The sequence below is a fragment of the Netta rufina genome, assembly GCF_964035555.1.
Source record: "Netta rufina genome assembly, chromosome: 7".
In the NCBI taxonomy this organism is placed as follows: domain Eukaryota; kingdom Metazoa; phylum Chordata; class Aves; order Anseriformes; family Anatidae; genus Netta; species Netta rufina.
Genome location: NC_140130.1, coordinates 17,223,583 through 17,251,128, shown reverse-complemented (window position 1 = coordinate 17,251,128; position 27,546 = coordinate 17,223,583). Strand labels below are relative to the sequence as shown.

The following is a 27,546-nucleotide window of genomic DNA, read 5'->3' as shown; positions in this document are numbered from 1 at the left end:
TCAGGACATCTTGAGAAATATATCTTTGGAGGACTCTTTGGGACATCTGTTTGAGGCCTAATTCAGCAAGCTTTGTCTAAAGAAATAAGGCAGATTTTACTGTGCAGGGATTATTGCAGTGGATGCAGGTTGTGCATTGCACTTTCTTAGGGTACAAGTACATGCCATTATTGACAGGCAAAATACTGGCATCTATTTCCCTTTCCCCTTTGAATTGTTAAATCATTTTAGTAGCCTCCCCTGCGTTTTCAAACAGATATTTATTGTCTAGTTCCCTGACCAGATCTACATGTATTTTTAGGAGAGCAGTGACCCTGAGTGAAGTCCTTACCTATCTGCTCAGTCTGCCTGTCCACCCAACTACAGACTTAGTTTGGACGTGGTCTAGCTGGAACATGACAAATGACCTGCTGCCAGGATGGATCTGAGCAGGAAGCCACAGCGGGTGCAATGAAAGTGAGATCCTAATTTCAGATGTACAGCAAGATGTTGAAACATAAAATTCTAGCTTACACGGAGTCTCAGAGCCTCATTTATGCTTCAGGGAACTGTAACAGCTACAGCCTAGCACCCAGTGGTAGTGCCTGGATGAGGGCTGGGCAGAAAACACGCGTGTCCCACGAGTAACTACTTTGGAACCAGGAGCACTGTGCTTGCACTGTGCGAATTGATAGACCTTCTTCGCCTGCTTAGGTGTTCATTACAGGTCTTCTCCAAAGTCTGCTGGCTCCAGGTCTGTAAAAGCGTGTTGCTGCAGTGGTGGATCCCGGTAGGAGGCAGCATTTAGAGCAGTCAGCAGCACTGGACTGCGATAGGCACTGGAGAAGCCCAGGCACACCGGGGAACAAAGGAGCTGTTGCTCAGAGCTGCGTGATAAAACCTTTCTCTGTGGAAGCCAGACAATCTACCCATTTATTTGTGAGTGGCATTCGGTCACAGTTTTTTGGCAACATATGGAAACTGTTTAAATTAGTTGTATGAGCCATACGTGAAACAGATGCATATTCTTGAGCAGGCTTTTGTCATTCATGCTTGAGCGAGTGAAGGGTGCAGCTGGCTTGCTTGTGGAGTGGGGAGCATGTCCTCACCCGCATGTAGTTAAGTGCTGGGAGTGAAACAGAGAACCAGACGTTGAGAATGACCAACTTCTCACAGGGATCTACTATGTAAATAAGATGGATAGATGTAATAGCACTTGATCCTTCACTACCTTCCTGATGGCTCACTGCTGGCGCAGGATCAGTTGTGTGAACGGAAGGCTGTATGGTCCATGGCTGTCCCGCTCGTGTCCTCCACCTGTACGCTGGTTTATCAACAGAATAGTTTAAAGCTTGGAGGTTTGATCAGAGCATAATTCTCTGCCTTTATGAGCCATCTGAGTAATTAGAGGGCTACAAGACCTTGTTGAAGAAAGCAGAACATTGTGATTGCTGTGGCTTTTGAATATGCATCCTAAGAGAAATTTCGTGTGGGGAGAAACTGCACCCAAACTGATCCCTCTGTAACTGGACCTGTGACAGCCTCTGAACTCGTGGAGCTCTGTACACAGGAAGGATTGTGTTGCTGCACAGCCCTATGTGCTCCCTGTGGTGTCTATGGCTGGAACAATAAAAATGGCTTTGAATTGTAAGATTGACTTTACGTGTGCCAACTGTTAAGGAATTGACTAAGGTGGGAGCTGCTGAGACTGCAGTGATGGTTGTTGTGGGCGTTTGCGTGGCTGAGTTTAACTGTAGGTCAGCAACACTGGAAGACAAGAATGGGAGAGTTTATGGCATGGGGTTCACCAGTGGGCAAAGAAACAGTAAAAGAGCTCTGGGATGAGTGCTGCTAGGGCTGACTGAAAAGGAAGTAGGTTTTGGGGCATCAGCAGGAACCATCCTGGCCAAAGGAAGGCCGTGGCAGGATGTGAATCACTCCTACAAAGGCACCACTGATTTTGTGTGCCATGTGGGGATGTTGGTACAGTAAAACATTAATTCATGGGTGTGCTGCTGACAGTCTTGTAATGCTTGCCATCACAAAGTAGACTTGATGAGGGCTGAGCTGGGCTGGGTGACTAGATCCCTTCCCACATGTATGTCTAAAGGTACAAATCCAGAGAGGTGTTTGAACAGGCTGCTGACAATGCTTATGAGTGGCAGAAGGGGAAGTAAGAGATCCTGTTTATTAAACATTAAAAGACAATCACCATTTTTTTTCTGAATTGATTATAGGAGTTTAAAACATGCAGGGAATTACCAGAGAGGTCTGAGGTGTTTTAGGGGGCTCTAGTTGTCTCCCTGAACCTAGTGTCCCTCACAGCAGCCGGTACTCCGGGCTGTGCCACACTGAGCTAGCAGTGTGGTTCAAGTCTGGAGCATCACTACATCCTGTAGGATTCTTCCATCTGTGAAAAACCTGTTTGGATTACGTGGCGGTGCAGGCCAGGTTTCTGTGGTCAAGGTGAGTTATTTGGCAAATGCCTGTTTCTAGATGAATTGGTGGTGTGGAGCACAAAGAAAACTTCCATGTGTTGTAATCTCCTCTGGGAGCTCAGCCTGGGACCAGAATGGATGTTCTGTAGAAAAGTGCCCAGATTTCACTGCAGCACAGGTAGTAAAATGTAGAAACAACTTGTTTTTAAACTTAACAGGTGAGCCAAACATCTGTTTAACATCTTCTCTGTGACAAATGCTGATAGTTTGGCTTGTGGGTAAACCAGGGTGAAACATTTCTTGTGTTTTGACCTCTCCTTTTTTGGTTTTGTTCATGTTTCTTTGAGTTGTTTTTGCCAGTGTTGAGACTTATCTGGGAGCATCCTCGTCACATGCATTATTCTAGTAATGTTTTGCATACTGTAGGGGGTGGAGCGCTTCATTTTCAAGGTTATTTTTAACCCCCAAATACTTGTCTTGAAGCCACTCCAGGATGGTAGCTTGATTTTTCACAAGGAACTGCTGTGCTCTGCTGCCAGGGTGAGTGATTTCCACTCTTCCTGCTTGGGGTGCTGCTATAATTTTCCATGCATAGTATCTCCCTCTGGAGAGTGTTTGTACAGTTTGATTTTAAAGGGAAGAGGGGAAAGGAGGTAACATCTGCTGGGCTCCTTTTGTGGATTTTTTTTTGTCTTTTGCCCTTTAACAATGCAGTGCAAATGCCACGTTTCACACTGCATCTCAGCTCAGCGTGTGCCTGAGACAGTGCTGGTGCCTTTTGTGACCAACCTGCTTCATTAGTTTCTCTCCTAAACTTGTGGTGCTTGGTGTTTTGCTGGGTTAAGCCACAAGACAATCACCTGTTTCCCCTGTTGTGAAAACCTCTTGGTTTTCCTTGGCACTGTGATTTCACAGCTTTCAAGAGTCCCAGTGCTGTGGGGTTGCTGAGCCTTTTATTGCCTGCAGTGAGCTCAGTGGTCTCTGACGGTTCTTGCTGGTTTGCAGAGCAGGAATGTGACATCTGCCCGTTTCCTGAGGTCTCATACAAGGATGGATTATTTATTTATTTATTTTTGTTTGTTTGTTTTTGTTTTTGTTTTCATCTTTTCTGCTGGGACACCCATGCCTGGTTTAGGGCACAAACTTCAGTATAGTCTGGGGGTGTTTTGGGGTACATGCCTTGCCCCCACGATGCCATTCAGTGCTGCAGCCATTCTGGCTGCTAATCTCATTCTGATCTTTTCATTGTTGTGTTTTTGGCAATCAAAATTCCCCACCCAGGCCTGAGAATTTAACATCAGCACATTTGCATGACTGATCAGATTTGTCTCGCTTCTATGACGACATTGTTTCTATGGAAAATTAATGGATTCTCACGTTGTATTTTTAATGGCTGAAACCACCCCCCTGCCACCCTTCCATCCCCGAGCTCAGAGGGGAAATCTGTAAACAGCTCAAATTAGCTTTCCTCCATAAATGGTTCCCATTTCTTTCCTGCTTGCTGTCCATTTCTTTGCGTTCTTCCAACAGTGCTGCAACACTCCTCTCTTGGTGTTGGTAGATAAGGAACGATGAGTAAAAATGAGCCTGTGTTTGCTTTCCTTGTCTGGCCCTTGAATAGATGTGATCTATCATGGACTATCCCCTTTCATCCAGCACTGTGATTTTAAATTGTTAGCCTGCCCTGAGGTTTGCTCCAAGCAGGCTTAAGCTTTTGCCTTCCTTTTTTTCAGGATGTTACTAAGCTAATGGTTCTGTTCCTGTTCATTTCTTCAATGAACTAATTTCTTCTACGTGGGGGCATTTGGTAGTATATTTCCTGCATGTCTGCTTAGGATCACCTATTCCCCTGCTCCATTGCTTGGGGCTCCACGTGGGTGGAAACACTGAGGTTTGGATACCTAGTGTGTCAGGGAAATGCGCCAGTTTTTGGCAAGAAAGCTGCCACCTGAAGGAAGAACATCCCTCCCCAAATGTTGCAGTTAAATAAGCCGTAATGGTTCGCTTTGCTTTGTGGTCATTACTGGTGAAATGTCTTTAATGGTTGAAAGTGCTTAGTTACTGAACCTGTCCAAGTCAAACTTGGGATTGCAGCAGTTTTAATTTTAAATTTTCTTCTGCATCTCTAAGGTTGCTATTCCTCAACTTCATTTCAAGGAATATATCCAGGACAATTCCCATGAGTCAGAAACACCTGAGTCAGAAACTGCTGGCACCCAATCCCTACATGTATGCCTGCCCTTAGGTGACGGTGGAGATGAGTCCACAAGGCTTAACTACATGTATATGCCCTGTTCCTGCCTCCTCCAGGGAGCTCAAGGGCATCCTTTGTGGCATCCCACCTTAGACAGACCTCACAAGGTGGAGGGGAAGGGCCCGTTGAAAAGAGCTTGTTCCATTGAGCAATGCTGGACTGCACCAGACTGTCCTTTTCCTGTCTAACCCAAACTTGGCTTGTGGACTAGAGTATGCGTGCCGCTAAGGGTCCTGCTTTCAGTCCTACAAGCCCAAGGTGGGGTGGGGTGGAGCTATTGGGGAGCTCATCTAAACTTGGTGTTCCTACCTTCCACTTTTATGTTGGTGTCTGGAGTAGTAGCCCAGCCTGGTACCTCAGGCAGGAGGTTGTGTTTGCAAGTGGAATGGGCTTTGCCATAGCACTTTGGTAATTAAGATGTGCTGCTACTGGAAACGTATGGGGAGGAAAATTGCTTAGCTACTGGGGACAACTTTTTTTGCCAGTTTGGGAAGTAAAAATGCTGGAGATATGGAGATAAGGTGGTTGATTTGAATCTTTGCAGTGCGGGGAGGAAAGGGACAAGAGAGAATCTGCTCTGGGCTGCCAGAGGCTGGGCTGAAGCACCCGACTGCGAAGTGTTACATTTCTGGATGTGATTGTTGCTTGGGGCTTTGGATTATATTAGCATGGAAAAAAAAAGCCTCCAAGTGAAGGGCCACAAATCATATCTGGGCCTATAGGGAGGGAAAGAAGACTATAAAACAGGAAATCAATTTAATACTCAGTGGGTGTTTGCAGCGTGCTCACCCTTCCTTCAAATTGCCAAAGGAAGGATTAATTAAAGTTATATTGAGCAGCAAAAATGATGGAGGGTGTGAGATGGGGCTTGTGTGGTATGGCTTTCTCCATAGCTAATTGACAAAGGCACGCTTGGATTTCATTACCCAGAACCTTGCCATCTCCAGCTCTTAAAGGGCAGCTGGTGTGGTGCCGCATTTGCTGTGTTTCCAAGCCAGCCTTGCTGCCTTGCAGGGTGAGCTAATGAGGAACATTTCATATGCACTTGGGGACGGTGAAGTAGAGATGGAGGGAAAAGGTGCTGCCTCTATCAAGTAGAGTATCTTTGTCGCTGTACTGTTTATGGGGCCTATCATTTAGGATCTGACCACAAAATGCTTTTTTCTGCTGGTGGTTTTGGTTCCTGGCTCCCACTTCCACTGTGGTTGAGAGCTGTGTGCACCGCAAGGTGTAGGTGTTGGCAGGGGATGGTGGTGGCTGGAGCCTACTTCTCTTGTCTCTGTCTGCTGACTTTTAGTTAGTTAGCATAATTTTTGAACAGGGCGTGACAAAGCCATAAGAGACCAAAACTGCTTTCTGAAACAGAGAGGGAAGAGTGTACGGCTTCCCTTTCACTGCTAGCATGATCCAGTTGCTGTGTGTGTCCCTTTATTTTAATGAAATACTGCAATTGATCAATGCTAACTCCCTGAGAGGTTTTTCCTGCTCTTGCACTCTGCTTATTGGGACAACTGCCTGTTACTTTCTCTCTGCCTTTCTGGATTAGGCTTTGGAGACACCAGGGTTTTGCATTCATGGAGTTTCAGAAGGAAACAACTCCTGTAAACTGAAATGCAGCCCAAGCTGCCAGCTCCTACCTATCAGTGACTATAACATTTTCTCTTGAATTTTCCCATTGAGATCTTAATTTGGTTTCATGCCAACACTTGCCTTGAACTGGGCTGGTTACAAAGCTTCCTGTTCTTGTCCTGAAAAGTAGTAGTGCCATTCTTCTCTAGGGGTGTCTAAACAAGTTGTGGTGTAAGAGGGAGTTTCTACATACTGAGCTGTTATAAGGGGAAGGCTCTGCTATCTGCCCAGTAGGTCTGCCAATCCTGGAAGCCTGTTTTCTCTGTTGATTTCTGTCATAAATTACTGAATGTGATCACTAGTGCAGGCTGAGGCTTTAGATTAATTGGATGCAGCAGCTCTAGCCCGTATTGGCAACTTGTGTGCCATGGCCATGCCCAAGCTCTGCTTGTTGTGCATTACGGCTGTGATGGCTGATAGCACCTGGCTGTGAGATGCTGCAGAAAATAACTTCTTTGTTTAAAAAAATATGTTTATGTTTAATGGTCTCTTGAAGCAAGGCCAGCACAAGGTGTTCCTAAAACCAAATGTAATTGACTACACAAAGAAGATGAAAAAGTGATTGCAGCTTACTGTAAGTATTGGGTATGGCACTTCTTATACCAGCTGGGACAGAAGAAACAATGGCTTAGTTAGTTAAATTACATGAAGTTGACAAATCATGGGGGATTTTTCCCCCCTTGCCTCCCCCTGTCCTCCCTTTTTCCTCTGCACAGTCAACTAGAGGAGCAAGCAGAGTGCAAGAATGGTATTAAGGTCACATAGCTCAATTTCCTTTGCATGGAAACGTGAGGGGTTAAGCCAGACCCTTGGGGTTTGCATACTGCATTACAAGGAAGTAGCATCCTGAAACCTGTAAGTTCTGTGAAATATTAGGCAATGAACATTCTCCTGCAGTACTCTTTTATGAAGAGGTGGGTGTTTAACCATTTAAGAGCCCATAGAGGGAGCTGCTTTGCTGTTTGTGGCACAGATTTTCTGTTCTGTGTTCACTTATGGTCTCCTGTGTTGCTCACTGTACCAAGAATGGATTCATAGATCTCTGGGCAGAAGCAAGTGCCATGTAGATGTGCAAAATATATAGACCTTGAGAGAGGAAGCAGCCAGCAGCAGGAGGGTTATGATTATTACAAGGAAAAGATCTTTCTCCTAACCTAATTTTGGCAAGCAGTACAATTCATGCCATTGAATTTTTCAGTTCTATGTTAAAATAATGTATCATTTAGCCAAGAGAGAGTATGTATCGTTCTTTAAAGCATGTATTTATGTAGGATCACATATATGCTTTCAGCCTTGGACAAATTGAAGCCAAAAGTATTTGATCATTATAGCATCATTGCCTTCCAGGAAAGGAAATCCATGAATTGGAATTTCTGGCCTCATTCTGTCTCCTGCAGATAACTTCCCAAGAGAGGGTGCTGTGGAAACACTGCACGTGATAATTCAGGCAGTTCAAATTTCTGCGAAAGTCTGAGCAGGGCTTCAGACTCTGATTCCCAGGATGTTTTGATGTTCTTGAAGTATTTGCGGTAATTTAGAAGTGGAACATGTTCTTAGTCACTCTTCCACAAACTGTGTCTCTGAAATGAAATGTGATCCCTGGGCAGGGGAACTTCTGCTTACTGGAAAGTGAATTGTTGAGTCTTTGTTGCTGAGGAACCATGCTCGTGCCAGACAGCAGCTCTGGCTCTAGACACCCTTGTTGTGTGGACTAGTTTACAGCCAGAGCTTTCGGGTCAGTTTATCCCTAAAGCTAGCCAATGGGAAATTTCTGATCATTCCTACTGAGTAGAAACAAGCTGATGCAGATAAAAGCATAACAGCTGAATGTAGTGGTCTTGATGCTTTTCTAGTAACCGTTGCTGTTGCTTGTTTCTCATCCTTTGGCAATTTCCAAAGCCATCCTTCGGCTTTGGAAATAGGTCTGGCCATATTTCCAAAGTCTGTGTTTAGGATCTTTTTCCCTTTTCTTTCACTGGTTTCTGCCTTATTTTGAGGCATTGCTCTTCTCTCTGACACAGTTGTTACTTTGCCCAAAGGAATGTGTTGAGTTTTTTTCTTTTTTAAGGTATGAATCTTTCTCAGCATGTCAGAATACTTTTCTGCTGGTTCCTGGGTCAGCACATAGTGCAGCAGCAGCAGACCAATCTTCCTGCACGTCAGCGTGCAAAGAGAAAGAAATATGGATGTGCTGGAAACTCACTTTGATCTGTTGATTTACTTACTTATTGCTAGACTGCAGAGCGTTAGCCCTAATGAAAGCATGGCCAGCCCTGAAAATTTAATTTCCCAGTACTCAGACCTGTCAGGCTAGAAGTCAGCAAATGCTTATAAGTAACTTGTTTTTGCCAGTGAACCAATAATCATAGTGTGCCAGGAGATGACCCTCGTTATTTCCTACCTGTGTGTGCATGTACCCAGCACTCCTTGCCTGTAGCTCTTGTTGCTGAGGTGGGACACTGGCTTTCCCTGGTACTATTCTACTAAGGTTCAATCACCTTTGGAACAACAGGAGGGAAACAGGTCTGTGCAGGGACAAATATTGCCCCTTTGAAATACATGTGGGGTTGATCTTGGGGGGGGGAGGGGTGTTAAGAGCACATCCTTTGGTTGCGGTGTGAGCCGCAAGCAGCTGGTGTAGCTCATGACTTGGGTGACGCAGTCGAGTCTGTTGCTTGGGCTGCCTGACACTTGCATCTGTTGATGGCCACAAAATTGGAAATGCCAGGATTAATTGTGCAAACACATCTTCTTTGGATGTTTTGCACTGACACACACATACTCAAGTAGTCATGAAGCGTTCCTTCTTGTGAATCCAGGTTTCATTCACACACAGTGCTTGTGGACACGAGCAGAAACTGAGTTTGAGTCATGAGCATTGCTGAAACAAGCGTGAGGCATCTGTTTGGGTTCACGTAGCTATTTGTTTTCTGTGCTCATTGCTATGCTGCACTGTAGGAAATCTGCTGGGCAAGAGTAAAGTCCTTCCAGCAAAAAAGCTGCACTGGAATAACTGCGATGAAGTCTGTCAGCACGAGCTGTGCCAGATGGCTGCAAGTTCGGACTAGGCCCTTGGGCTGATGGCATACGTGAGCTTAGCATGCCTCTGTCCCCACAGAAAGAAGATTTCTTTGACTTAACTCATAGGGCATAGTTCTCAGTTGAGGTTCAGATCCCATTCAGCATCTAAAACTTGCCATTTCTTAATACAGCTTCCATCAGTGAGCCTGTATCCGAGATGCAGTGGGATGGGGGGAGTTTTCTTGGCAGGCAGAGTATGCCCGTTTCCAAGGCCTGGTTCTCTGTGAATGTCACAGCTGTTCCTGATGGGTGCTTCAAAGAAAATTCCTGTGGTCTCCCGTGGTGTCCAGAGGCCAACTGCTTTGTAGATCCCTGTCATCAGGGTAAATCTGCAGGCTATGCTGATCCATTGGTGCTGGAATGGGGTCTTCCTACAGGGGGTCATTGCAGGCACATGGGTGAAAGTTTTTCTTCTAGTCATGGTTGGTGGCTGGAGATCAGTTCAAACACAGACACGGGATGATGTTTCTCAAGCATGGAGTTAAATTATTCTGACAACTCAAGTGGCTTTCATATACTTGTGTAAACTTGGAGCTGGCATTGGTTGGGGCTAAGGATAGCTGTCCCTAGGTATTTTTCTCGAAGTCTTAGAGACCAGCCTGCTTTTAACAAATTGTAACATTGCATTTTGTTTTGATGTTTATTTTTGGGAACAATGTTATTTAAATTTATGGTTGAATAATACCAGAAGCTTTTCTTTTGTATTTTTTTTCTACTTGCTGCTTTTGGAAAAAAGAAAAATAGAAAGGAAAGGAATTTCATTAAAAGGCCCGGATGAAGCACAGTTTCATGGAAAATGAATATTTTAAACTGTTGTGAACATTTTTGTATTGAATTCTCATAAGATACATCAAAATTATTTTTTCCCCTGAATTCCAAGTCTGACTCAAAACTAGGGAAAGGAGAAAGTGAAGGAAGTGGGAGAAAGGAATTGCTTGGGGGCATTGTGAGAAGAAATAGGTCAGGGAAGAGAGTTAAAGATATTAGAAGGAAGATGCTTTGTACAGTCACATTGCTCTGAAGTCAGAAAATGGCAAGAGTCCTCCAGACGTGTTATTGTGGAAAATGGGCTGCGAAGACATTGCTGGGTTCATACTCTGCCTGTGTGTGAAGCACAAGCAGAAGCTGTTCGGCCTTTCCTCTGAGCAGAAAGAGGTGTTTTCCTTCCAGGTGCCACGGTGCCTCTGTGGTTAGGACACAATGCAAATGCCAGTGTGTGGGTATTCAGTATGTTCTCCTGGGGGAAAATGTACTGAAAATGAAGTCAATTTACGAGACCGCTTTTTTTGTGGATGGTAGATTTATCTGCCAGATATGGTCATACTTCCCCTTTGCCCCAACAGACACGTGCTCTCCAGTTGCATATGCTCAAAGGTTAAACGTTCTGGGTAGTTGGTGCTGACTACTAGTCCAGCATGGAAGCAAACTCTGTCATATTGGCTGCATCAGCATCAGTAAGAGCTGCTCTGTTCTTACTATCCAGCACGATTAATGCTTCATCTTAAACAAAAGCTGGCATGCTATTGCACTGAGTGTTAAGAGTTTGCACCTGGCTGTACACTGCAGAGATTCCTGCCAAGAGAAATACTGGTTTCCAAGTTTGTTATTCCGCTGTTTGGAGATTTTAATTTTTTGTTTGTTTTTGTTTTCTCTTTTGGAAATCCTCCCACATTAAATTAAAAAGGAGACATTGATAAAGGAAATCAGAAGGGATGCTTTGAGAGATTTCATTTGGCAGCAGTCTCTGAACTTGTGACCCTTTAAAATAAAATAACGGGCTTTCCTGTGGGACAGCTCCCTCCAGGGTGGAAGCAAGCATCTTTCAGGCTTGCCTGCCTTTAGGAAGGAGCCTTTGAGAGGAGAAGTTGCAGTGCAGCATTCCCAGCCAGGACTTCCAGTAAGGAAAGTTGTTCAGCTGGCTTGAGACTGTGATAAATCATGGTTCCCCTTGAGCATGCTGGGACTACAGAGAGCTGGAAATAAATGCTAGGGAAATTCGGCTTTTGTTGTGGGCCATCTTTCAGGATGATGTATGGCTTTGTAACAGAAAGAGAATCCTTTGGTGGGGTTGGGAGAAAACTGCTGCCTTGTATTGGGAAGGAAAATGTAACAATTCCTTTGCGTAAATCCTTGCTGCAGCTTTGCCTTGAAAACTGTGTTTTGGCGTGGACTACCTGATCCTGAAAAATTCTGTGGTGGAAATTAGGCTGGGGATGAAATTATGCTGTTGGCTTGTATTAGGGTAGGAATGATACCTGGCTGGCCAGTATAATAGTGATCTAGTTGGCCAGTATAAATGTGGCTGGGGAAGGAACTGGATGACATGGGATGCTGTTTGCATCTCTGCCCCTTGACTCCGCATTATCCTGAGCAAGTCATTTCTCCGTATGGATAAAATGTCTTCAAATTGCAGTCACAGGAATGTTGTGTCCCTGTTTCTTTCACTGGTCATTGTCAATCAGCCTGCCTCATGGCCACACTGGTTGGCACACTCTTGGTTAGCTGGTGGTGAGCTGACAGTATTTTAGGTTCTTCTCTGTTCTGTGGGAGGACTTGGGTTGCCAAGGCATTGGGGAGAGCCTGAGCTGTGTGTTTGTGTAGGCTCTGTCCTCGTTATAACTGATGCCAGTTAGCACGTAGGCTTGCCTGCACTGACTATGGCCTCTTCTGGAGCTTTTGCTGTATTAACTCTCTGAGTTAACTCTTTAAAATTCATTTGCCAGAGATCCAACTGCTGATTTCTGATATACAGACAAACGCCCAAATTTCAATTGATCCTGGCAGTAAAAGTGAAATGACAAGTAAAGCTCATTGGTTTCTCAGACCTAACATACTTTGCTGCTAGCATAGCAATGGGACATTTTTTTTCCCCAGGAGTGTAAAAGTTGTGTTGTTTGACAAGAAAAGAAAGTGTTTCCATCCCATTCACTGTTGAGACGACTCAGCATTGCCACTTGTCTGATGTCCTGAGTTCTCTTGAGCTGTACTAGAAATTAATTTGCTGTTTTTCTTTTTCATCAGCTTATGCAGGCTCTGAGTTTTAACTGTTCATAACCTGATTGTTATCTCTGAAGGATCTGTTCCGTTTAGTGAACTGCTTCATCATCTATGCTTCCTTTGTTGAAATTCCACAAACAGTAACTGTACACTGTGCAGCATCATCTGTATTCCAGCATTATCATTTATTTTTTTTACTCAAAAGGTTTCCAGTCTATTCCTTTGAGCTGTGAGTGTTGAGGTATCAGTTTGTTTATTTTCATGGCTTTTGGCTGAAACCCAAGGATTTTTACAAAATTAAAAACTCTGCAAACTTAGGTCAGGTTAACTAACCTCAAGGGAACAAATAACCGGTGTTTCTCCAGCCAAGCGGAAATGGTGGGCTGGCTCTCTGCTAGGCTTTAGACCAGCGCAGTGTGTCTGAGCGCTAACCATGTGTAGTAGGTCCTACAGGCTGATGCTGTAGCCTTTACATTTGCACTGATGAGCTTGAGTGCTTTGCGTTTTTCCTCCTGTCTTAACTGTTAGCCTGGGGATGGTGAGGATGCAATATCTCAGTCAGAACCTGAGCTGCAATGTAGTTCACTCCTTCACACTAACTAGGGAAATATCAGTAATTGCCCCTGTGTAGGCTTTAATGTGCAGTGACCAGTACCACCTTACGGCCTGGTACAGCCACGCCTGTAACAAGACTAACAGGAGGCATCTCTGCTAATCAGCTCCTTTTAAATACTGTCACCTGGCCTCCACTATGTCTACTCTCTCTGTACTTTTAAAGCTGCTACTATATATTATTGCCTTTTTGTGGTCCATTGAGTAATCGCCTTTGAGGTGCGGTATGGTACAGGCCTCATAGGAATTATACTTTCCTTCCAAAATAAAACTAAACTAATTGCAGTTTGTTTCTCTCCAGCTGCCTTTTGGGGAGATATCGCTTTAGATGAAGATGATCTGAAGCTGTTTCAAATAGACAGAACTGTTGACTTAAGAAAGCACTCAGATGGCAACGCAAGACACACTTCAGGTAAGGGCAGCCCAGAGGTGGCGATGCCTTCTTTCCCCTGGTTTTGTTGTTAGGTAGAAAGGAGTTCCCCGTCACTCATGATACTTCTTCACACAGGCAAGGAAGTGCATGTAGAGGGAGCTTAGTTGTGTGGCTGAGAGTGGGATCTAACTCTGAAATTTGTTAAGTAAAATCAGAATCATGATGTGCATAGAGGGCAGTGATGCAGCCTTTCTATCTGGCCTGAGGGAGAAGAGTTTAAAATTTACACCACTCATCTCTTCCTGTGAGGATCTGTCTCTACAAATTTGTAAGGAAATGTGTTTGAAGTAGGGACACTCAGTTTGGCACTCAATTTGACTCTTACTGTCCTCCCCTCCCTTCCTTTTTAATGTATGATCTTAATGGAATAATGTATTTTTTCAGCTTTTTACCTAAGTGAAACCTATTGAAGTCTAGCATACAGACTACCCTTGAAGTGATGATGCAATCGTCGTTGGTTAACAATCATTGTGATTTTTTAAAAAGCTGATAGGTGGGGTAACATACGCTTATGTTGCCCTCTGCCCCTTCACAGCTCTTATGTATGCTCAGTTTTTGTGCCAGACCAGAGTTGTTACGTGAGTCAAAAGTTCTGCTTTGAATCCATCTCAACAGTCTCTGAAACACTGCAAATGGTTTGAAGGGTGTGGGAGACTTCCCTCAGTATCATTACTTCTACTCCACTTTATGATGGCAAGAGAGAAATGGTTGGAAATCTGAGCTGTGAGAGACACCAGTGGGACTGGAGACAGGGCAGGCCAGGACAACCTTTTTCTTTCTGTGCTGTTATGCTCTTAGGTTAGTACTGTGAAAAGTTGAGTTGAGACTCAAATCAGTGTTTTGTTCAGCTGACCCATGTGCTCATATTGTATCATTCATAAGAACTGGCAGCTGGTTCTGTATCTTTGTGGCTGCCTACCTTTGGTTAGGAGTATCTAAGAGAGTATCTAAGCCCTGGGTAGGTTCTGTTCAGTGCTCTAGCTTCCTCTTGGACAAGTGTGAAAGATGACATCCATCACCCAACACAGATGTATGGTTTTGATGTCAGCATATCTAGTTTAAACTTACGCTGATGCTGAAATTCTGGGCAGAGGAGGTCTGCATGTTTCTTAATATTACAGATTGTTCTCTGTAAGTGCCATTATCCTGCATAGTCGTGTCACTTAGCCTATTCATGTCATGTTTTGAGCTGCGATGTATTCTCAGGTGATAAGTGATTAGAAGCTGGTTGCCTTCAGAGCAGAAGGTAAGTCAGAAAATGAGGATTAAGTAGGTGGGACAGGCAGCATTCATCTCTTCCATGTCCCTTTGTCAGTTTCTGAAGTTAGATGAAACTGCTGGGGAAGCAAATCCAAGTGGTGTTTGAACGTATCAGTTTGCTGTGGTGTTTTTTTTTAGTTGTCAAATCATACACATTTTTTGTGCTCAGCACTTATGCTGGACAAACTAGCAAATTAACTGAATTTTATAACCCACTGGTCTCCAACAACCGTGTCTCCTGTTGTGTAGTTAGGCTAGTGTATTCCCAGCACCCTTTATTGCCTGAGACAAAGTTGGTGCATCATGAGATGCACTGCATAGGGGTATTGTGCTGTAGTGCTCATTTGGCCCTGTCCTCATCTCCAGCAGGTTTCATTCATCGTGCTAGCTTTCAACCCTTGGAAGTGCGAGCTGACAAATGGCCAGCCCCTGTGACTGTCACAGTGAGCTTAGCTTTCTGCAGAGTACACATAGAGGGTTTTCTGTATTCACCTGCCCTGCAAGGGGGCTCTCTACAGGGGCAGGAAGGGTTGATTCTTCTCCTGTGGGACTTACTTGACACTCGTGTGAATTGTAAGAGGGTGGTCTACATAGGCATGGCGGGGATTGGGACCCATTCTTCCCTGGGAGAAAGTCTTGCTCTCTGCTCTTTTATTTCCAGTGGGAAGAATGCAACCTCTGTACAGAAACAGTCTAAGACCTTTTATGAGTGGGACCTCTTGAATTATAACATTTCAGAATTTCCTAAAGCTGCTAATCGGATTAGTTGTATAGTGGAGGAAGTACTTAATACGTATGTACAGACACACAGGCTCTTCGTATCTGGGAGCTGCGGTTCTGAACAAGCTATTGGGCCAGGCATTCTTCTTTCCCTGTGTTGTTTCCTTGTCCTCAGAAAATGTTGTTTAGCTGAGAGGAGTGGGAGGAGGGGTGAAAAAAGTGCTACTTGACACTCTTGGGCTGTTTGTAGGCATACACTCTACAAGCTTGTTGCAGGCTCCAGAGGAAGAATGCAGTTTGCATGCCCTGATGAATGATGAGGGACAGCCTTCTCCAGTAAACCTAGATCTACCTGCAGATGATCTATTTTTGTAAAGGCTGTGTGTTGGCTGATAAGGGATGAGACTTCCAGATGTGGAAAGGTTTCCCATTCCAGTTCCCCTTTGCCGCCTTCTAGTATCCTGTCTAGAAAGATAGCTAGTGCCCTTCTCTAGGTCTTTGAGAAAGAGGCAGAGAATCTGGTCTGAGGACAGCCTTCTGCTGCAGAGCTCTGTGCTGAGCTTAATTTCAGCATGGAGGTGCTCAAACCTTGGTTCCTGCATTAATTTCCTCCTTGCAGAAATTTAGACCCTTAAAACTTGTAAACCTACTTGAGAGTGGGATGCCTTTTATTTTGCTGAAGCATCTTTGCCCTTGTTTTGGCATCTGTGAGAATGGGATGCTTTGAAGTTCACTGTCCCTGAGCATTTTCTCAGTAAACATCAGAGCTAGTGTTTCATTGCCTGTGTGTGGGACCAGGTAACATTGTCCTCCTGGTGGAGTTACAGAGCAGGGTCACAATTCCTTTCCCTTGAGGGACATTGGCTGAGAACTCTCTGGAGGTCCCCTTGAAGAATGGTCACATCTGGCTTACAGTTAGGGGTAGCTTTTGCTTTGGTACCCAGCTTGGTACCTTGCTTCAGAGCTCCAGTAATGATGGCCTTGTCTGGATGTCTCTGTCCAGTGTGCCTCGATTCTTTTGTGTGAGTGGTCACGCAGGGAATTGGCATTACACAGGAAATTGCACCTCTTGTTTTATGTATTTAAAGTACATGTCAAGACTATGACATGAAAGTCCTTATTCACATGGGGAGTCTCCTTTCACAGAATCACAGAATCATCTAGTTTGGAAGAGACCTCCAAGATCGTCAAGTCTAACCTCTGACCTAACGCTAACAAGTCCTCCACTAAACCATATTTGTTCCAAAGGAGCTTCATTTGTTAGGGAGAGCACAAGTGAGGCAGCTGAATACTGCAGAAGGCAGTATTAATAGCATCTTGCATGCAAAGCATCAATCTCAGAGACTTCTGTAGCAGTGGGGTTTTCTTCAGGCTCTGTAGAGGGAAAGACAGACACGATGACAGTCTATAGCTAATTGTATCTCATTTAGTCCAAGCAGGTTTTGTGGAGTATGTGTGCTGATCTCCGTCCTCTCAGTTAAAACTCTGAGCTGTGAGTTAATAGAGAGTTTTTGCGAACGGTGCAGATGAACTCTGAGTAAATGCCACAAGACATGCTCTTACAAGAGAGCTCATAACTACCAACTAATTCATTTCTCATCTAGACCCTTTCAGGATTTTCCTGAAGATTTATTCCCAATTCTAAACATCCAGTGTTGTTTCTTTCCTCCCTCATTTAGCTGCTCTCCTTTGAACCTAGGTTCTAAGGTCATAGAATAGAATTGCATGTGTTCTTTTTGTTTGTTGCTTTTTATACTAGCAGAGATTCTGTAGGCCAAATTGTGTCCTCCATACCCTCCTGTTATTACAACATGTAATGCCATATAAAAATATGCTAAACAGGAAATTTCTTCCTTCTCCCTAAAATGGTTTGCAGCTAAAGGGGTGAAAAAGAATAAGGGTTGTTGGTAAAGGGAAAGTGTTACTTTGCATTTAGAATGTTTGATAGCTGCCTCCCTGCCTCTGTGGGATGAAGTCTGCATGTCATGTTCGCTATGAAAATCAGTTGTTCTCATGGGATAGTGTTGAAGTGGATACCCTTAGGATTTAGTCCAGCAGAGATACAGTAATGGTTCAAAACATAATGAAACGAATAAGGTGTCTGGAGATCTGCCAGTGGGTGCTATTCTCAGCATGTCCTTCACCAACTCCTTATAATTTTGATGAAAAAATGTCCAACAGCTTATCGTTTTGAAAAGTCTTATAGATTTTTAAGCTTATTGAAAATACTTGCTTTACAATATCAGTCGTTCAGAAGAAATTTGAGTTTAAGGTTTGAGGATTCCTGTGCTGCTGAAAACTCACTGATGGCTTTGAAAGGTGGGGAAACAAGAAAATCCACTGTCAGGCTGTGAAAATGCACAGTTGCTCAGATCGAGTCCTCAGGTGCAAAGTGATCGTCTTTGCTGTATTGCTTTATTTGCTGAAGCATTAGTCACAGAGGAAGAAGGCCTTTTCTTTTCTTGCTGTGCCTTGGGAATGACGTGCCTATTTAATCTTAACAGCCTAATTTAAGTCTTTTCAGGCAGTTTAGGGATTAAGTGGAATTTACTGGTATATTATCTCTTTTTCCTGATTTCTGTATCACTGAGGCAACTTCAAGTCCTGAAAGGCACCCCTGTGGGTGAGAAGGGGCAAATCTGTCTCGTGTTTGTTCTACTTTGGCAAATCAGAAGACATGGGAGTCTGGCTGCCCTCAGTGCTACCACGCTGTGTTAGACTTGCTGCTGAGGCAGTGACTACATCCTGCTGCAGCCAAGAATGCTTTTCAAGAACACTCAAACTAGGTTTTCTTGGCCTCTGATACTGAGAGATTTTTAGGCTCATGGCTTGAAGGCCTTGATGAAGCTTTCACACTTGCACAGATCAGTTTCAGGAAGGATTTATAGAGCATCTTCATGGGATAGAATAGGTAATACTTCAGATAACAGTGTGGTCAGAACGGGGGTATGTATGATCTCAGGGATTTTACTGAAATAACAGTGGGAACTGCCTTTGAACCATGTAAGGTATTTAATAACTTGTGTTGTGACAGGGGCTGCCACGAATGGCTGGAGGCTCTGGTATCAAATTCATGAGCCCAGTGCAAGCAAGTTATTCTCTGGTGAATTAAGCAAAGAGGAGTTCTGAATTAAACTTTCTATTAATAATAGCAGGGAGCTGGTTTGTTGGCGCACTGGCGCACTTTTTTTTTGCACAGCTTTGCTGTTCTTGAGCATGTTGTGAAACAGCAAAGTAGCTACTTTTACCAGCTCTGCACAAGGCCCACATCTACAGCAGACTGCTTTTCTTTTTTTGTGTGTGTTTTGGGATGTCTGTGGTCACCTTGTTTCACCCTGTTTCACAGGACTTTTTCTGTTTCAGGACTTGCTCATGGCAAGTACTGTGCATAAACTGCTTTGGGGTGTGGAGGCAAACCCTGAAGAAATCTGGAAGGGAAGGGAAGACTGTGCAGTGCTGTGGGAGTGCATGCCTAGAAGGTCTGCATGCTGCAGGGGGGATGACTGCAGTGCTTTTCTAGTTGCATAGCAGCTTTCCTTTCAAAGTGTGGTGGGTTGGCAGCCGCTGAAACATATTTCACTTCTCTCTGGTTACATTACTGAGACAAGGCATTAATTCCCACATAAATTTGGATCGTTTGCAGGACCTTTTACTACAGTGCAGCTCTCCTTCTAAGAGTTATATTGTTTAGCCTCAGAATGGAGAATAAGACTTCTTCATCAGTGGCATGCTTGAGGTGTTCAAAGCAGTCACAAGCAGGACTTCCACTGCTTCACATTGGGAGAGACTGCTTAGTTTAGGAGCTGAAGGGATTGTGAGATGTGATTGACTGATATTCCAGGGAAGATCTGAAATGTGTTTACCATAACTGGCCAGGAGCAACACGAATACTATGCATGTGGTATAACTCACATCTGAGAGCTCTTCCACTGGGAAATCTTTGGTGAAGGCTGCTTCCTCTTATATGGGTAGAGGAACATCTTTATTTTGGGAGAGCTGTCTGAGGGCTCAGTTCATCTGTGTCCATACTTCCTTTTAGTTTTCCACAACGTGACGTGCATGCTAGGGATATCTCTTTGCAGTCCATGCAGTCTCTAAAAAGGAAGAGGAGTCTCAGCCCATTCTGTGGAAAAGTAGGTGGCACATGCCTGATGCTTGGCCTGACGATAAAGTTTGTTTAGCTGTGCCAAATGATTTTTCCATGACTAGCCCCAATGTTCACCTTTCCGAGTCCATTCAGTCGGGGGTTTTACCAGAGAAGGCAACCATGAAATGAATTTCCCATAGTTATGTAGTTTTACAAAGGCAGGGCAAGAGTTCTGCTTTGGAAGAATTGGATAAATCCTCTAGGGCTGAGTGCTCATTTTTTGTGCAATAAGCCAGTCAACTTTTCTTCGCAGAAAAGCAGATACTGTGTGGTTTTTTTTGTTTGTTTGTTTGTTTTTTCTGTGATACCAGAATCTTACAAGCCTGTTGCAGCCTCCTGAAACCTACATGATTTTCTCCATCATAAACATGATAGCCTCAAGGCTCGTGACCCTTGGCTGTAGCTGATGAACCTTCTAATTCCTCCTGTGTGTAAGGCTGTACTGTTAACAAATACTAATCTTTAGGGTTGATACTTTCACTCCAAATGCGTCTCTTCTTCTTTGTTTCTTGAGTGCCATCTTGTAGTCCTTTTGGGAACATGTTGAGGGAGATTTTTCTTTCTAATTGCTGGGGGATGCCCCTTTGCTAGTCATAGGAACATAGTCTGCCAGTCTCATACCTGACAGTCAGAGAGAAGAGAGAAGATGTGTGTGAAAGTGTGGGAGGTGGGTATGTGCAAGGAGGCCAGACCTCCTAGAGCGTCCCTTACCAGATTGAAAAAGCAGCCCTGAATCACCCTGATCCATGGCTGTTGGGAGCAGAGAAGTTGGCTTGTCAGCCACATCGGCCTGTTCTCTGCTGCCAGCCGCACATCCTGCCACTGCTGTGGGATTTGTCTGTCAGGCAGGCAGTGTCTGTGGGGTGATCCCACAAGCTTCAGGTCGAGAGCGCTGGTGATACGTTCTTGGCCATCCAGTGAGCTGCGGCTCAGTTCACAGGAACAGATTCTGCTCTGGAAGGCCTTGTAGCTGATACTTCCAAAAGCACACCACAGGCCAGCTTTGTGCTTTTGGCTGTGCTGTTTTATCCTTTCCGCACCGCTTGCTTCCAGTAAGGAAGAATTCCATTAGTGGTTTAATGTGGGAGCACAAGAGAGGTGTAGAGCAGCAGCTCATTTCTTTGCTTTGCCCTTGTATGTTCAAGTGATTCTTCTGACTTCCTTGCTCCGTGAGCTCCTGTGTGTTGCACATTCAGCTTTCCTGCTCTAGAGATTCCCTGTCTTACTTCAGTCCCCTGTAGCCCCTTGCCCTGAATACAGTATTCTCCTTCCTCATGGGGCAGTTTCACTTTGCCCCCTGCTCAGGCAGGGTCCTGTGCATTTGGTCTTCCATTACAGCTTAATACAGGTTCTTCCTTCTTCTATTTAACAAAGAGAGTTAATTCTTCTCCTTAGCTGCCTCCTAAGAAGCTCTCCTTAAGGGATACCTATGGAGAGCTTTCACATGCTGGTAAGTGCTGTCTTAGTGTTCCCTTACCCTTGCTTCACAAGTGTGTATGTTGTGTTTTTTTTTTTTTGTTTGTTTGTTTGTTGGTGGTGTTTTTTTTTCCTACTTTCATACCACTTTGAGGCTGTGGTTTGTACAGTCCCTATGTGTCCTTGAAGTATGATGGGGTGAGAGAGTGGTCCTTGAGTACTAAATAATGGTTGAGTCAACATCAGATGTTAATGGAAGACTGCCAATGACTCCCTAGGCAGTGAGATGCTGCTTGTGATGTGTGTATGTAGTAACAAGAGGTATTCCACCTGTTGCACCAAAAGGTACGTGAGATCTTATTTTCTTTGAACTAGGGAATTTCCAGGATGACACTTTACTTCAGAACTGCTTAGGACAGGCATTGCGGTGTTCCTTCATGCAGTGGGCTGTGGTATTCCAAACTCAGTTTATGACAAACAGAGAAATGCTTCACTCACCACAAGAGAAATAAAAGTCTATCTCCTCTTCCCCCTTCGCTTGTGATAAATGTCCTGCAGGGCAGACTAAAGAAGGTCCCAAGCAGTAAGTGAGCATACCATTTGGCCCTTGCTAGAGCAGAACCTGAACAACACAGCCCTGCTACTTGCTCTGTGTCCCCCTTGGAGTAAGATTTAGTTTTGTTTTGGTTTTGTTTTCCCTCTTGTCTAGGTTCCTGATGGCAACTGGTCACATACACGACAAAGTTTGTTTTGGAAATGCATTGTACCCTGAAATCAAGTTTTCTGAATTTCTCCCACCTGTCAAAATAATTAGTTTCATTTTTGTTTTGCACTCAACACTCAGATTTTCATAGGTTTTTCTTTCTTCCTTTTTTTTTTTTTTTTAATGATTTTGAGCTCTGAAATTTTGCTCAGATTAAAATGCTGTTAACAAATGGCACTGTAACAAAATTCTCCAGCTATTTCTTTTCCCAGATATATTACTTAGGCACTCTTAGTGGTAACTTTGGTAGTGTTTATCCTATGAATCTAATTCATATGCTTCTTTCAGAAATAAACCAGGAAGATGACAACTCAGTATCACTCTTGTCAAATGCTGCACATCAGAAATCAATCAGCTTAGATTTTGTTAGTGAGCAGTTAACTTACTTTAAGCACACAAAGACAACTGCAAAAACTGTATACATTGATGCTGTAGTCCAAGCTGCTTCCAAGCAGCCTGTTTCTATAGCTTCTTCTTGTTCATTGTGGTGCCATCACCCAATTTGGGCATAGCTGGAGATCAGAGCAATAGCTGTTACACACTCTCACTGCACAGGCAGTGCCGAATCCCTGTTGCTACCTGCTTGGCTTTGCCTGTCTTTGGCTCCCAGCCCCACAGCTTTGTCCGTCCCCCAGGTTCTGTTTTGGCGAGGTCTCAGGTACCTGAAAGTTGGTGCAAGATGGCATTGATACTCTTTTAAGGAGCCGGGGTAGTCACCATGTAGAGCATTTATAACATCTGATTGCTGTTTGCAACTGTCTTGCTCTTGATCGCTCTTAATTAAATTTTCTTTAGGTCTTGTCTACAGCTGGTGTAACACACTGGGAGACTGTTCCTTTTACTGGTGCCAGAAGAGTCTGAATAGTCTTTTGTGTTTAAGTGGAGGTTATTAAATAGATTTATATTAATTAACTGTGATGCTGGGAACACATGGGCAAATGTACTTGAGGAGATTGGTTTATCCATATGGAAATTACATTGGAAGTTAAATCCATTACCCTAATTGTAAAATTCGACAGCGCTTAGCCAATAACTGTGGAATTGCCTAACTCGTGCATTTGTTTCAGAGCTGGGCAAGTGCCTAATTTCCTTGAATACTTGCTCAAATTAAAAATTGAATTTGCCTCAACTGTGTATGCTTCTTTGTCATTTCTATGAGTGGCTTAGCAATTGAATTTGGAGATAGGAATGGTCAGTGAAAGACTAAGATCTAAGAAGCTATGAGAGGAGCCATTGCAGGATGGTAACTCTGGGAGGCTAGCTTGGATGCTCTGAACTTCAGGCTCTTTCCTTTAAAGCAGGGATGTTGCTGTGCCCACAAAATAAAAGTTGCTTACCCCATTCAGTGAAATAGCTGGCAAATCCGAGAAACAATCAGCAGCCGAAATGACTTGATGAATAATAGCAAATAACAAATGAATTAGAAAAAGTTGTAAACTGCTCATGGTCGATTGTGAACAGAAAGGAGTTAGGTTTGTGGAATAAATGTGTTTGCCTCAAGCTGGTTGTTCAGGCCTAATTTGGAAAGAAGCCTGGCGTTTGTAGCTACAGTGGATAAAAAAAAAAAAAAAAAAAAAAGCTTCACTGCAGCTCCCCTTTTCAAATGGCAAGGACAAAGTATTTATTCAGCTGTCAAGTGGGGAAAGAAAGCAAATTAGTTTTAGGCTGAAATGCTGTGCTGTGTTTGCCGCTGCAGTTCTGAGGCCAGATGGTGACTTGAACAGCCCTGGGGAATGGGTAACAAGTTTCTCTGGGGCAAAGATCACAGGCAAAAGGAAATATTCAGCTTATCCTGCTGTTTCACTTCCTAGAGCTGTTCTGCAGAGAAGATAGTGTGAGATTTAGAAAGCTGTGTCTGTTGGGAGGATTCACTGCTGTTCTTGAAACTGATGGAGTTGTTGAATCCTCGAGTCGGTTTGTGGCAGAGATGCAGAGGTTTGAGAGTTGCTTTTCTACCAATTTGATTCTTCCACTGAAGTGCAGCTGTCCCTGGGCCAGGTTGGGTAACTTCTCTGCCAGCAGCTCTCAGTGCGGCAGTGTGCTGTGGTGAAGAAAGTTCACTTTGCCACTTACACCCCAAGTCCCCCGCTGTTTTTTTTAATGACTGCAAACGGTTCAGACATCTGTTTCACCAAGGAGCTGAGAGATGGCACCTGGAGCGGAGTGGCATCGTGCATAGGTCCACTGTGAAAATGTAGGTCTTGTGCTCCTGAGGCAGTGCTGCTTTTGGTCTGTGACCTGCTGAGGTACCAGCTCCTGGCCTTGCAACAGCAGCAAGCAGCAACAGAAATCCATGCCTGAATGGTTAGCCCCATGCTCAGAGAAGCTCTTTCTCAGGTTCAGGCCTTCTTTGGGCTCCTTTATCTGCATGCCACCTGGAGTTGCTGGCTCAGGTGTAGCTCCTGCTCTGCTTGCTGCCTGTCATGGTCTCGCTCCCCGTGGCCTGCAGAGCTTCCCTGGGTGCCCACTGGGGAGGCTGGTGCCCTGGCTGAGCAGCTCCTGGTGCTGCGGCTCACAGCTGGGGTGGAGGCAGGGGTCTGCTGGGTGTGGGGCTGGAATTGACCTGAGGCTACCCAACGGCAGCCACATCTGTGCTCCCACAGAATCACAGAATTTCCAGGTTGGAAGAGACCTCAAGATCATCGAGTCCAACCTCTGACCTAACACTAACAGTCCTCCACTAAACCATACCCCTAAGCCCTACATCTAAACGTCTTTTAAAGACCTCCAGGGATGGTGACTCCACCACTTCCATGGGCAGCCCGTTCCAATGTCTAACAACCCTTTCGGTAAAGAAGTTCTTCTTAACATCCAACCTAAAACTCACAAAGTGTTTTGAGCCCCGAGCCAGGCCCCACTTGCCCTATGGCCTCTGTGCTGGCTCATTCCTCAGTTTCCCACCCAGTCAGGGGTGTCCTTTAAATGAGCTCTGCTTGAGCTGGTAGGTAACCAAGCGAATGGAGTGTCTCTACTGCTGTATCTGCTTAGGGTCCTCATCCGTCTGTTAGCTATGGCACAGACCCCATGAGGGAGCAGAAGGCATCAAAAACTCTCCAGGAAGCTACAGGACTGGGAGCGTTTGAATATCCAGGCAGAAGGCAGTCTGGAAGAAAGTACCCCATGCTTGCACCACACGTTCTCCGTGGAAGGAGTTTTAATTGCTTTTAAACAAAATTCAGCTTCCAGTGTAATGTTTTCATTTAGAGTTAATTGTTACCCAGTAAAAACAAGGTAAGGGGAAAACAAAAGGATTAGAAGGGCTTAGTGGGAGGAGAGCTGGCTGGCTGTGCCTGGGAGTCCACAGCTGGAATGGAGCAGGGGGATGCTGCAAGAGAGCACAGAAAGGCTGAAGCAATTAGATTGTGCAGGTCAGAGGGAAAGGGATGTTAACAGGAGGGGGCCAGGAGGTTTTGTACTGCCCACCAGAACAGCATTGGATGAACCCCAGCCAGCTCTTACCATTTCCTTAACACCTGGGGGTTCACTTCTGTTTTCCTGTACTTTCAAAGGAGAGACAGGTAAGAGGAGGATTATTGTGAATCAAGAAGGTTGTCATGGAGAAACAGGCACCTGTTAGAAACAGAACTTGATCGTTTGGATTCACAGGAAATCTAATGCAACAGAGCATAGTTGGTGCTACATATTGCTGCTTTGATGTGTTGGAGGGGAGTGATTGCACGCTGGGTTTGCAAACCTGGTTGTGCAGCAGAGACATGAACGTGGTGGAAGTAGTTGTGTAGTCACTTTAGCCTTTCATTTTCACTTGGCTGTGTTTTTTGAGTTAAAAAACCTTGCAGGACTCTCACTGGAAGAAACAGGCTGTAGGTTGCTTGCTTTCTTTTCTCTCCCATCTGTCTGTCCCTTTTTTACCCCCAAGGGAAAGAGGTGGTTGGTAATAGCCTACAGGAAAAGGCCCTCTTCCATTCTTCTCAATCCTTCCCAGTCTCCAGAGAGTATTGCTCCTTTCAGCATTGACTCTTGGTTGAAGGACTGGTGAAGAGGTCAGTTCAGGTTCTTCCACTCCTTGCAACACCTTCTTTAAAAACAGAAGATGTGTCACAGTGTAAAAGTGATGCAGCCACTACCAGAAAACCCAGAAGTGCCCAGGGAAAACACGGGGTGTTGGGGAGTGATGCTGCCGATGCTTCTGCTCTGCCTGCAGAGGATGGCCAGCAGAAGGACACATAAAGTGCTTTACAGCTCATGTTTTCGGCAGTGCTGCATTTGCTTAGCTGTGATCACCTTTCCCTTCTTGTGAACTTCTCTGGGAGGCTGGTGTCTTGTTCCTGCACGAGCATTTGCAGAGCTGACGTGGACATGACACATCTGCTTGTCAAACCTCTGAACCCTGGGACTCTCCTGAGTTACTGGAGCTAGTCAGCTTACTCTGAATAAGAAAAACAGATTCCTGAAGGGAATTTGGAAATCTTTTCCTTTTTACTTTATTTTTCCTTAAGTAAATTGAGGGAACGTCAGCTATTCCACTGACAGGAAATGGTAAAGGATCTATCTCAAATTATTTGCTTAGATCTCCAGGGCCCTGGGGTTTATGAAAAGGTTTTTCTATAGACTCTACCAGTTCTGGGAAACATCTGTTCTGCATTCTGAATGCATTTTCCCAACAGAGCTTGTTTTAATAAAATCATCACTTTCTCTGTGGTTAGAAAATCCATTGCAATAAAGGGTTTTGTGTGCCCTAAAAAGTTGTTGACCACTGGTTAATGAGGAAATTAAAAAGCAGCATGTAACATCGTTTGTCTTACCCTATGCTTTCAGAAGCTTCCCTGATGGTCATAATATGACAGAGTTTACCAGAACTAAAACTCTGAAAAGAGATGGGTGCTTAATGTTACCTATACTTCTCGTTTTATATTTTGATTCTTCATTGTAGCCTCTGTTTGAAATCCAAACTCTAAGCTATGGTGTGTGACTAACACACGTGTTGAATAAAACTATTAAAGTGAAGAATTTTAAGGCATGAGGAGGGGAGATTAAATTCGAAATCTTTTTTTTGAATTTATAATGCATTTTTCCTTGATTTTGCCTGAGCTCTGAAATGGCTTTTCCTCCACCATAAGACATATTAAAAAGTCTTGCTGAGGTTTGGTTCATGTGAAACCAGATAATTATCTGTACAGTCAAGTTCTTTGCTGAATTAGAAAAGCAGGAGAAACTGGCAAAGTCACCAGGGCTCACTGGAGAGTCCTTTGCCCTTGATGGAGGTGACAAACGTAATGGTTGAAGCTACTGCCCAAGTTCAGCTATGTAGCCCTTCCCCTGTATGAAAAGCAGCCAGGAAAAGAAGAGGATATCCAGTGAACATGGTTGAGAGGATCTTCATGGGTCTGGAGAGAAAAAATTATGCTGGCGTGGAACTGCATTGAAGGTGAGAGGGCTTGATCTGGACATTATCTGTTCTTTCATCTTGGAAAAAAGGGAGATGTTGGAGCTTCATCTCATCCAGCTGCCCATGTAGGAACATTTTGTGTTCTCAATCTGCAAGTTTTCAGACACCTACAATTCTTCTTGACTATCATTGGGTTTTAAACTAAAATTCTAGATAGGCGTAGTCTGAAAATTAAGGTTCTAGTAATTTTGCTTAGTGGGTAACTCAACTGACTCTGAACTAGTTTTCAGATAAAACTTTTCAGATAAAAACTTGAATACAGGTGTTGTTACAGCAGCCTCTCAAGCAGTTTTGCAGTGTTATGGGGGTATTATACAGTGTGCACCCTCAATAGGACGGTGGTGTGTATTTTCGTGCCCACAGCTTGTGTCCTAATTAGCAGACTGCTTAGCTGCTTTGTCTGGCTTTCC

At 44.2% G+C, this 27,546-nt stretch overlaps 1 protein-coding gene across 1 annotated transcript in view; it reads left to right on the top strand.

The window, feature by feature from the left end:
- LOC311211636 (tolloid-like protein 2) overlaps window positions 1–27,546 on the top strand; it is a gene marked incomplete at both ends in the record, with an annotated part of 81,513 nt that overhangs the window by 14,596 nt on the left and 39,371 nt on the right. Inside the window, one exon of the mRNA XM_084290505.1 lies at window positions 13,292–13,402. Coding sequence (XP_084146631.1) covers window positions 13,292–13,402 — 111 coding nt within the window. The remainder of the gene's footprint in view (window positions 1–13,291; window positions 13,403–27,546) is intronic.